This window comes from Solea senegalensis, linkage group LG3, assembly GCF_019176455.1.
Source record: "Solea senegalensis isolate Sse05_10M linkage group LG3, IFAPA_SoseM_1, whole genome shotgun sequence".
In the NCBI taxonomy this organism is placed as follows: Eukaryota; Metazoa; Chordata; class Actinopteri; order Pleuronectiformes; family Soleidae; genus Solea; species Solea senegalensis.
The window spans coordinates 31,386,170-31,398,666 of NC_058023.1; the positions used below are offsets into that span (position 1 = coordinate 31,386,170).

Sequence of the window (12,497 nt, forward strand, 5' to 3'; positions counted from 1 at the left end):
AGCAGCCTGCAGCAAACCAAAGCCTCTAATTGTTATTCTGCAGCTGTGGTGGCATTTTATTGCTTCAGTCTCGGAGCTGAACAATCATGTTGGTGGACTTTTCTCTCACGAACACACTGTGACTGTTTGTGCTCATTAATCCCTTTGATTAGAATGGAAGTCACTGTTTTAGAGTCAGTGCACAGGTTACTGTGCTCTCCAGGAACTGGAGTCAAGTTACCAGCGCTCACTCTCAGGGGGTTCAGAGAGAATGACCGACATGTAGGATATGTGCAGCCTGGGAATGTCACCGGGGCGACACGAGATCTAAACTCTGTTAAACTCCTGAGAGAGACAGACAGACCGAGAGAGAGACAGACAGAGAGAGATGTTTATATTTAAATGACACATTTTCATATGAGGAAGTGACTGAGCAGGAATCAGCTTTTCTTTCTGCTGCAGACGTAAATATCTGAGACTCATCATCTTCATCATCACCATCATCTTCTACATCACCATTACCTTCATCAACACCATCAGCTTCATCAGCATCACCATCATCTTCTACATCACCATTACCTTCATCAACACCATCAGCTTCACCATTATCACCATCATCTTCATCATTACCAACAATATCACCACCATCTTCATCATCACCATCACCATCATCTTCATCATCAGACTTCTTCACGTGGTCTTAAAGCCTCTTTTATTTAATGTCTCTTTGAGTCCATTGACTGTCCAACAATGTGACATGGACACACACACACACACACAGTTTGAAGCCTCACAGAGCAGCAGGAGCACAGTTCAGTTAAATCAGAGGATAAAATACTGAAGGTTTTTTTTTTTCCTGGAAAAGCAGCTGCAGTTTCACTGCAGACACAAATCTGAGGGAACATTTCAAACCTCAGCTGGACGTGAGGAACACGGTGCGTCAGAGCCCTCTCATGGCCGAGTCATGTAACTGCAGCCTCTTTACAGCTCACACAAGACCAACTGGAGTTTGAGTTTTCTAGTTACTTTAAAATCGTATCTATCTATATCTCTCTATCTCATGAATAACAAGGTGAACGAAATGAAATATAAAACACATCTTTATTTTAAGAGAACGTATGACAGCTATTTAAAAATAGCACAGGTCATCTTTTATACAAATAATGATCGAAACATAATAATGATCGAAACATGATAAACGCTGTACACACACACACACTAAGTGAAACCTGTGTGGACCAGTCCATAATTCATCAGTGAAAACTAACATGAACCAAACGCTTCAGTTATAAAAGTCACTTTCTGACTGAACGGGCTCACAAAATGCTCTTTTTTTAACTTTCATACAAAAAAAGTTGTAAAATAAATGGAGTTAAATGTAACATTTTAAAAATATTATTAACCTGGTACAAACATAAAAAAGACTGGCACACTTTTAAAATGCCCACATTAAAATTCTTCTCCATCAAAACCAGGAAACAAACGTTCATGTCAAACATATAAAAGACAGATCGACTACATGTATAAATATTAACATATTAACACAATATTTACACAACAAAATCATTGTTTTGGACATTTGAGGACGACAACGTCTCACTGAAGCAAAACTCTGTCCAAGACGTCCACGCTGACCAACGGCAGAGACGCCACTTCAAAAAACACCCTGAGGAATTAAAAAAAATGGAAATTATAATATATTATTAATAATAATAATAGTAATAATAATAATAATAATAATAATAATAATAATAATAATAAATGACTAAAACAAACATGACGTCATTTATGAGCCATGCTCAGTTCTCATCCGTGTTAAACACGTCAACGCTCTTCCTACGTTGTCCAATCAGGAGACAGAACTCCACAAAAGAACTTTGACAACAGATTAACAGACACAAGATTGACAGACAAGATCAATAGACACAAGATTAAGACAAGACTAACAGACACAAGATTAAGACAAAACTAACAGACACAGATTAACAGACACACCATGGACACAATCACATCCACCATATAATACATTTTTAAATATGAAAGAAAAGAAATGAATGATGAAAGGTTGAATGTTATGTAAATGTATAGAAATCTTACTTGTGAGAGTATTTGTTCCTGATGGCTCTCAGCTTGTCGTCAGGAGGAGCCTCCATCATCTCGTACACTTTCCTGACCACTGGGACTAAATCTGAGGTCTGGTATCCAGAGTGAAACTGCAGGATCGGAGACTGAAGCCGCAGAGAAACAAAACAACCACGTTTACCGTGTCCTCTTCCTCGCGCTCTACGTTAAACATGCTTCATGATGAAAAACAAATTAAGAATGACGACAACGACGGCGACGTACCCATCCTCCCAGGCTTTTAGTGACCAGCGCCATCAGCAGGCAGGACGACGCCAGCAGAGAGCCTCGCTCTGCAACCAGGTTCATGTCCATCAGACTCATCTCACAGAAGAACCGGGCCAGAGTCAGAGTGTCCATGCCCGCGTTCACACACTGCAGAGAACACACACACACACACGCTGAAGACACAACAAATAACAGGAGTAACACACTAACACTGCACCATGTATCGTCAACTTTTGTTCCGCTTCAGAAAATCATCTCTGAACTGGCTTCTTGTCCGCTGACAGTTAGCCCCTCCCCCTCTCACACCACACCAAAGAAACATAAACAACCTTTTTCTTTGCTGTTTTCAAAAAGTTCCCCCCGTAAAAAACACAAAAACACGCCGTCGTTTCAGGAAGTTGTACTACATACGACAGGCCTGTGGGTGGCACTGTGACGTTACACCAAAAACAGAGAAGACGACGTTTTTAAACATTACAGATAATAACGGAAACAGAATGAACGAGGAAAGGAAAAAAAAAAAGACACAATATTGTCCGTTTTACGTTCAAGTGTGAATATTTAGAAATTTACAAATCTATAAACTTTCGGTCATAAACACTCGCGCTCACCTTAGCGTAGCGTCGTAGGAAGCGATATGGAATGGGAATGTTTATGTCAAAAGACAGCGCCTGCAGGATGCTGGCCTCCATGGAGATAAGCTCCTCCCTCTTGTACGCGTCGTCGCAAATGTACAGGAAGTCGTCGAGACACGGCGGACTGCGCTCCTGCAACAAAGTTTCAAACAAACATGAACGAAAAGGAGGAAGTCGTCATAATTATCCTTCAAAATAAAATAAAAGGCACTGATCACTACGGTCGCTGTGTTACTGAAAAAGTGACGACTCAACAATAAGACGGACCTCAAACTTGGAGGCGATGAGCATGGCAGTGGAGCCCACGAGCTGCAGCATCTCTCTGTGGACCGGAGTGTGCGACAGGAAGTGGTCGGTCATCTTCACGGCCAGGTAGAGCGTCTCGTGGTACAGCTCAAAGTTCTCCTGCACAAACAACCAGTCAGTGAGTCACCTGTACTTTTACTAACCAGTCAATGAATCACCTGTACTTTTACTAACCAGTCAATGAATCACCTGTACTTTACTAACCAGTCAATGAATCACCTGTACTTTACTAACCAGTTGAGTCACCTGTACTTCCACTAACCAGTTGATGAGTGTCACTGACTCACCTGTACTTTTACTAACCAGTCAATGAGTCACCTGTTCTTTTAGTCAATGAATCAGTACTTTACTCAATGAATCACCTGTACTTTACTAACCGGTCAATGAGTCACCTGTTCTTTACTAACCGTCAATGAATCACCTGTACTTTACTAACCGTCAATGAATCACCTGTACTTTACTAACCGGTGAATGAATCACCTGTACTTTTACTAACCAGTCAGTGAAAGTCACCTACCTGTACTTTTACTAACCAGTCAGTGAAAGTCACCTGTACTTTACAAACCAGTCAGTGAGTCACCTGTACTTTTACTAACCGGTCAGTGAATCACCTGTACTTTTACTAACCAGTCAGTGAGAGTCACCTGTACTTTTACTAACCAGTCGATAAGTCACCTGTACTTTTACTAACCAGTTGTTGAGTCACCTGTACTTCCACTAACCAGTTGATGAGTGTCACTGACTCACCTGTACTTTACTAACCGGTCAATGAGTCACCTGTTCTTTTACTAACCAGTCAATGAGTCACCTGTTCTTTTACTAACCAGTCAATGAGTCACTAACCAGTTGATGAGACACATGTTCTTTTACTAACCAGTTGATGAGTGACCTGTACTTTTACTAACCAGTCAATGAATCACCGGTACTTTTACTAACCAGTCAGTGAGAGTCACCTGTTCTTTTACTAACCAGTCGATGAGCGTCACCGACTCACCTGTTCTTTTACTAACCAGTCGATGAGCGTCACTGACTCACCTGTACTTCCACTAACCAGTCGATGAGTATGGCTCTCATCTCAGGGTTGAGGGTGGGTTGCTTACACATGTAGTTGGACAGAACAAACTTCTCCTGTGGACGATAAACAGAGTTGAGATGAAAACGAGTTGTTTTACCAAACCTAAAATTCGACCTATAATCAGATTATCATAAATGCTTAGGGGGAGGACAATAAAAGTGACATAAAGGCGTTGGTTTGACTCACTTCTCTCTGTTTCAGGTAGTCAAAGATGTCCTTGGCGTACTCGGGACACATGTAACTGTCCTCAGAGTTTTCAGAGTCGATGTCAAACTCTGCTGGGATCTAAAACAGAGAAAAAGGATTTATTGTGATTTGTCCACATCAGAAGCGTCACTGACTACGAGGTACCGCCTACCTCTTGTCTCTTGAGGTGTGCTGGCACTTCACAGACAGCAGGGGGCGCCGCAGCCACCAGCTCTTCTACTGGAGCTGCTCCATCCCCCTGCGGCTCTTCCTCACAGAGTTTGTGCTCGTCATCGCTCCTCTCCTTGTCGGCGGTCGTTCCCTCCGAGCTCACAGACAGGGACCTGTCGAAGGAGACGAGGAGGAAAAGTCAGACTGGAGAAAGAGACGTGGATTAAAATCACAAAAATCGAGGGAAGAAAAAAAAAAAAGGGTCGTTACTTTTTCACGTTGGATTGTTTCTTCACAGTTGAGCTGGTTTTCTTTGAAGCTTCTTTTTTCCTCCCTGGGAGGCTGATCTGAACTTTATGAGCCTGTGAACAAAGCTCAGCGTTATCATCGCGACAAACGCACACCGAGCCACATTAAAGAAAAGAAAAGCTCAATCCAACAGCATTTAATGGCACTAAATCATGTCTGACTACAAGAAGGTGTTTGGTTCTTAAACTGAGCTAAAAGATTTAAGTCGCACGTCAGATCTGATCTGAAGAACAAACACCCCGGTGACAAACGTTCACACCACAGTGCAGAACTACAGTGAGCCCACTTACACCAGAAGAACCACAGCAGAACCACAGCAGAACCCAGGAATGATCCATCACTCACCCGTCAGTGCACGCACACTTTAGGGATGTCACGAGAAATCACGTTGACAAAAAGTCGGCTCTTCCACGGCAAACGTCGGCCCAACAAAGTCGAGTTTCTTCCAGAGCGAGATCGGCCAAATGTTTGAAATGAAATCACGTCGGTCCGACGCCAAACACAAGGCGGGAGGTAGTAACAGTAAAAAAACACCGACATGTGATCCAGCTGTGACAAAAACTTAACGTGGACCAGGGTCTTTGAGTCCAAATATCACTGGTTTTTCCACATTCAAATATAAACAAAAGTTAAATTCAGTTCAATGAACCTTTTTTAGTGTTTAATTAAGTTCCTTGTTGAACTCTTGATTTGAAATGACCCAGAATTGGTTGATGATGGCAGTAGTCAGAAGTCTGGATTTATTTCACACTTAAAAACTATGACGACACAGGAGGAGGAGAAGGAGGTAAACAGAAGCATCTGAGAATCTGCCGGTTGAAGCTAATGCTCCGTCAACCACTGTCACCACCCGGTCTGTGAAAGCACACATTTTAAACCGGTATTAACTCAACTCCCATTTAATTTTACCGTGTTGTTGAGATTCACATCAAGAATTGTGAAATCGCGAATTCCATCTTTCTGGTGTCAGGATTCACGATGACATCCCTAATATACACACACACGTCATTTGTTAGCAGCTTTAAACTGTGAATCTTTTTGGTTAGTGGTGGGCAGTTAGTTACCAGTTACACCAGGAGTGTGATGGGGTTAATCCGTTTCCCACCAGTGATGGAAAAAGGTGGATAAGTGCAGTGAAACACTTACTGTCCTGACGTCGCCGTCACTGTTGGACGGACATTCTGACAAACACAGAGCGACGGCCTGTCGCCGAGAGATGACGAGCAGGTGGAGGCAAACACAGGTGAGTCACACTGACCACAGTCAGACTTTCCCGCCACAATATCTAAACCTTGAGAATGTTGAGGTCGGTCGTTTCAAAGTAGGGCGACTTATCGCGGTGGGTCTTATACACGACACACGGGTCTGCGGCTAAATCATTTCTATAAATATTATCCTTATTTTTGGCTCAAAACCTCATCACAATGTTTTCTCCAGAATGACGAGATCATTTTTTTTCCTGTTACGAGTTTGGTGAAAAATTGCCAAAACACTGGACGACTGGAGACTGACGCCTTCATTCAAGAGCCAATAACACGTCAGCAAAACAACTGCCTATCATCACACAATACAATACGCTTTTGTTAGCGACATGGACTATAAACCGAGCATCACAGATTAAATTTAAGCCAACAATCCACAGAGTGAACACATGGTGTATTTAGACACGTTCACCTTCACACACTGACAACTCAGAACACCACGACCTTCTCCATCTCTGAATGAAACGTTTCATCGATGATCAGGAGACTGTTCACTCTCCCAAACACACAACTGTGAAAACTGTCACTATAGAATCAAAAGGTATGTGTGTGTGTGTGTGTGTGTGTATGATTCAAATCTCAGAATCAAACATCTACCTTTAAATACCCGACATTCATTATAATAATTATCGATAGAGACCCATAAGAAACCCTATAAAACAGAGGACTTACATTAGTGATGTCGATGAACGCGGTCCTTTTCTTAGGAGCTCCTTTAGGGGGAGAGGACGATCTTTTCACCTGTGGACCTTCCTCCTACAACACACACACACACACACACACACACACACATTACAGCCATGTCCTCACACTGCTCATGTCCGTCTATTAAAAAAAAAAATAATAAAAATGTGCAGAAAATATACAACAATTATTTTCATAGTTATTTGCAGACTTAATGTTAAGACATATTTTTTACTGAACTGGGGCTGCACAGATTTAGTGATTATTAATCAATAAAACTATAATTGATAACTGATTTATTTTTTTATGACATGATTAAAACAATCTCTGATTTTCCAGATCACTTACATGCAAATAAGTATTTCAATATCAGTTGAAACGGAATCATTTTATCATTTCAAGGTTTTCTGATCGACATTTAATTAAGGCTGAAACAATTATCGATTACTAAATTAATCATCAACTACTTTGATAATTGATGAATCGGTTTGAGTTTTCTGATTTTTCAGCTTCTTAAATCTGATTTTTTTTCGGGGTGATAACAATGTCTTTGTTTTGTGGACAAAACAAAGACATTTGAGGACATCGTCAGTCTGAAGTTTAAAAAACACTGATCAACATTTCATTTTCTGGACCAAACAAGCACTAGATTAATCGAGAGAATACCCGGCAGATTATTCTTTAACAATAATCCTTAGCTGCAGCCCTACATTTAAAAGGTCACAAGTAAATAACCGATCAATCGAGAAAACAATTATCATGATAACACGGGATGGAACTAGCGCCCCCCTGTGGCTGGACTGTATGTTGCAGCTGAACAGTATTTTCAAGCCACACACGTGAAATACTAATGATTTTCTCGATTCATGCTTATTGCGATTATTTATCGTGATGAACACATGCACGCGTTTCCTGCACAGCTATTCAAATAAATGAATTGATCACATTTTAAGCGTTTAGTTTCTCCTTTCTTCTCGCTAACGTAAGAGTGCCGAACACGCGCGTGTTTGTGTCGTTTCACCTTGTTTTCCGTGGAGTTGAGTTTAGGAATCCTGCTTCCTGTCGTCACCTTTCTCCTCGTTGTTAAAGGCATCGTTTTCTGTTTCAAGCAACGAAACACACACAAAATGGCGGACAGCGTTTAAAACACACAAACATTTCAAATAAAGGCAGACGTAACCGCAACGTGGGTCCGTTACACGTTTGAGAACACAACGTTTCCCCTCACCTTTAATTCACGCGTGGGCTCGTTTGAAGTAGTTCGTGTTTTTCATGAAAGAAAACCCCGTTTTTTTAAGTCGAGACGTTTCACAAACTGAGGCTCAAACAACAGTGACTCGGCTGCGAATCCAAATCTGCTGCCCTCTCCTCTGATTGGCTGGAGTTTGATCCGCGCGGACCAATCACAGAGCCGCTCACAATGCCGGATGTTTTGAAAGGAGCGTTGGTTTCTCTGACCGGCTCCGCCCAGTTGGTCGGTGGCGTTGAAAAACGAACATCAGGTGAAATTAAATGAAGTATGTTTTTGTTGATCTTTATACTTTTTACAACACCTTATGAACATGTATGAGATCATTTTATATCATTTGTTGTCGCTGATTAAATTAACAAAACACGCTTCTTCATGCGTATCAAACAGAAATGAAATAGACATACACACACACTGTGACACACGCGCACACACACACACACACACACAGGAAGTGAGAGGAGCTTGAGTATCAAAGTGTTTCCGTATAAACTCATTTTCAGTTCAGACTAAAGAACAAACATCAGTCACTTTCAAACTGGTAAGTTTTAAACGTCATATACATATATATACTGTATATATATATATATATACATACATATATACATATGTAGTTATCAGAGGTTCATATGTACATTTAATATAATCATGTACTCCCATAGCTACTAATAGAAAATGAAAACATAAACGTTTAGATTCACCTGCTGCACGGCTCGTTTCACAAATGTTAAACTGAAAATACAGAATGATAAGTGGATTTGATTTGGAATTCATTTCATACATCATCATTATTGAAATATCACATGTTGATGTTTATTGGGATTCAACTGCTGTTATTTTAACTTTAATGTGATTTATGAATGAGGAGCATTCATCACTGTGTGTGTGTGTGTGTCTTTTATTAACTCCAATAAAACTGTGGGTCAAATATTTTCAAATAAAACAAAAGACAGAAAAATACGCTTCTTTCCAAGAGTTCGATTATAATATTAATACCAGCAGGAAATCCTTGACTTTGTTGATGTAATCCCACAGATCATGGATTAATGCCATGTTGTCATTTTTCCCTGACATCAATCATCCAGTGTTTTCGAAAACACGTGACAGGATTCCTCAAGATGATGTTTGATAAACTAAAACAGCCGCCGCAGAATAATCAGACACAGTCTGAACTTGTGTGAGTTTCTGTCTTAATTCACATTAATAGCAGTTTTCATGGTTTCATGGACACGAAAATAAACTTCAAACGTCCAGTTTTTCTGCCCAAGGTTGAAGTGAAGTGGACGCAGATGTCTGACTTCATTCATTTCAATTTCATATTTGCTTCAGTTTCCTGGACAGGAGCTGCTGCGCAGGGAAACAACACGTGCTATACAGGCAAGTGGCCATGTGAGGGCGCCACTTTCTGTCCCTGTGGACTCAGAAATGTGGACTCCTTACATTTGTTGTTTATGTTTGAATTCTTTGAAAAAGGAGACAATATGAACGTATGTTTTCTGTGTCTGATGTTTACTGTTGTGTCGAATGTCTGCTGAGCGACGTGGACTTCCTGTTTGTTTCATCCTGACAGCTCATGTGGTGACACTCTGTGGTCACATGTTTCCATCTGAAGCTGCAGAGAAGATGTTCCGCTGTTGATGTTCAGTCACTTTTTGTCTTTCATGTTTTATTGAGATCGTTGTTCTCACCCTCACAGGATCGGACGCGTGAAATGAGCGCACGTTGGAGGGAGAACGAGGCGGATCTGGAAAACCTCGCCGGGAGAGAAGCCCCGGACACTGAAGCTCTGGAGATGTTTGCCCAGAAAAGAGCTGAGGACATAATCCAGTCCTTCATGGAAGCAGTAGAACCTGAGATGTCCGGCTGTGATGAAGAGCAGGAGAAGTTTGCCGAGGAGCTGGCGTCAGCAGTGATGGCGGTCGCTCTGAGGGAAGTGTGCGTTGGCGGTTTCCAGTGTTTAAGATCCGCTGAAGAAAAACTGGATGAAGTTCAGGCCCAGAAACTGGACGGATCTGGGAGAGGAGGAGGTTTTTTGAACATGGACACGGGAACAGATGCGGTTCTGCAGACCTCCAGTGACCTTCGGCTCTACTGCTCAGGTCTGCCCGTCATGGGGTCGCTCGACTACCCCGACGCCCCGCCCACCACGCCACTCCTCCCCGAGCTCCAGAGGAGCAGACGCAGCTTCGCCAGGCAGCTGAAAGGAGGCCTAGCGAAGGTGTTCCTGCCCTCACCTCCTCCGACGACCCCGAAGGAGGACAAGGACGAGGTCGTCAACCCGCGGCTGGCGTTAATGGAACATCTGATCCACTCACTGTCCGCGGGGGATTTGACGAGAGATTGTCTTGACGCAGGAGCCAAGATGGAGGCGTTTGCCGAGGCTCTCTCCTCTGACATCATTGACTGGGTGTCAAGAGGCGGAGAGAAGATAGAAGATGACAACGATCTTCATCTTCTGGCCCAGCGACTGGCTGAAACCATCATCTCCTCCTCCATCCATGAAGCTGAAATGAACAGGATTTAATGTGTGGAATTAAGGTGATAAATGACCTTTGAACTTAGCGATGGAGGCAGCAGCAGACTGTAGGTTCCTCACATGTCCTATAGATGGCAGCACAAGAGCAATGTTCCCGGGTATTTCCAGGCTGAACTATTTTAAGTGAAGGCTCTGATTGTGAAAGTTTTGTTTTTCTTCAGTCTTTTTTGTTTAAGGTGAAAGTAAAAACAGACCTGTTATCATTTTAATTCACTCACTCACTCACTCACTCACTGTGACGTCAGTCTGCATGAAATATAAATGGCATTAATTTAAATCACGGATTTACTCGGTAAATGAAACCAAAAGTCACTTAAAGAAAAGCTTTGAAAGCACTTTCATTGTTCATGTGAGTCATCACTGTGTCATTCACTTATTCACAAAAAAAAACCCTGTTCAAGGACTCACTTCACACACACACACACACACACACACACAGAGTGATGTTTACTTTCTAGTGTTTGTGCATTAAAAACATGCGGCGTGTGCTTTTGTGTCTGAGCCACAGATGGAGCGAGTTTGACAGGAGACAAAGTCAGTGTGGACGTGTCAACATAAACTATGCAGGGCGGCTCCATTCCATTTAGAATCAGGGCTTAGGTTTCGTGTTTAGATTTCAGATTTAGTCACGAATGTTAAGGAAACGGAGCAGATGGATTATTACAGAGAGAGGCATAAACATTCATGAACTCTTCCTCTCTGTCACTGCTGCCTCCATCACTAAGTTCTAATGTATGGAGGCCCAAAAAAAATGATGAGATAAAAAGTCTGAATTATGAGATAAAAAAGTCGAAATTATGAGATAAAAAGTCACAATTCTGAAATAAAAAGTCACAATTACGAGATAAAAAGTCACAATTCTGAGATAAAAAGTCACAATTATGAGATAAAAAAGTCACAATTCTGAGATAAAAAAGTCACAATTCTGAGATAAAAAAGTCACAATTCTGAGATTAAAAAGTCACAATTATGAGATTAAAAGTCACAATTATGAGATAAAAAGTCACAATTATGAGATAAAAAGTCACAATTATGAGACTAATAGTTCATATAGAAATATTCAGTCCAAATCATCTTTGAACTCTGTCCATCGCTAAATTCTTCTGGTGAAGATGCCTGTGGATGGTAAGGCCTTGGTTTTTGGCAGGTTTCCCGCTCTCTGTAAACTCACAGCTGTAATCCACCTTCACTCGTCTTTAATCTGTTTGACAGACGGTGAGGTGCAGAGCCAGGATCACACATGTGGACGAGAACACACGTCCACACGGCGGTCCCGTGTTTGAAAAGCACTTCATTTGTCGTATGATCAGACACTCGATGAAACTCGTTTAGTGTGGACGCAGATCATCTGCCACGTTAGTGTGGACGCAGATCACCTGCCGCGTTAGTGTGGACGCAGATCACCTGCCACGTTAGTGTGGACGCAGATCATCTGCCGTGTTAGTGGGAGATCAACTGCCACGTAGTGTGGACGCAGATCACCTGCCACGTTAGTGTGGGACCAGACATCCGCCGCTTAGGAGCAGATCATCTGCTGCGCCGTAGTGTGGATCAATCGTCTGCCGTTAGTGTGGACGAGATCAACTGCAGCTAGAGGCGCAGATGCACCGTTTAGTGCGAGGATCGCTGCGCTAGTGTGGACGCGAGATCACTACCGTCGCTGTGTGGCGAGATCACATGCCGCGAGCGGACGCGATCACCTGCCGCGCTGGCGGACGCAGATGCACCTGCCACGCTACGGGACGCAGATCACCTG

At 42.3% G+C, this 12,497-nt stretch overlaps 2 protein-coding genes across 2 annotated transcripts; one reads left to right on the forward strand and one right to left on the reverse strand.

The window, feature by feature from the left end:
* Nucleotides 1–1,061: 1,061 nt before the first annotated feature.
* ccnb3 (cyclin B3) lies at nucleotides 1,062–8,395 on the reverse strand. The gene is made up of 12 exons (XM_044022280.1): nucleotides 8,185–8,395; nucleotides 7,978–8,055; nucleotides 6,945–7,028; nucleotides 4,972–5,063; nucleotides 4,703–4,874; nucleotides 4,531–4,629; nucleotides 4,305–4,397; nucleotides 3,231–3,368; nucleotides 2,940–3,095; nucleotides 2,326–2,475; nucleotides 2,077–2,207; nucleotides 1,062–1,645 (listed from the first exon to the last, which is right to left on the reverse strand). Exons 2-12 carry the CDS (start codon nucleotides 8,047–8,049, stop codon nucleotides 1,576–1,578), a joined length of 1,257 nt encoding a protein of 418 aa, XP_043878215.1. The 5' UTR covers nucleotides 8,050–8,055; nucleotides 8,185–8,395; the 3' UTR covers nucleotides 1,062–1,575.
* Nucleotides 8,396–8,698: 303 nt separating this feature from the next.
* On the forward strand, nucleotides 8,699–10,932 carry si:dkey-171c9.3. Its single transcript, XM_044022281.1, has 3 exons — nucleotides 8,699–8,746; nucleotides 9,535–9,582; nucleotides 9,902–10,932. Exon 3 carries the CDS (start codon nucleotides 9,917–9,919, stop codon nucleotides 10,727–10,729), a length of 813 nt encoding a protein of 270 aa, XP_043878216.1. The 5' UTR covers nucleotides 8,699–8,746; nucleotides 9,535–9,582; nucleotides 9,902–9,916; the 3' UTR covers nucleotides 10,730–10,932.
* Nucleotides 10,933–12,497: the final 1,565 nt, after the last annotated feature.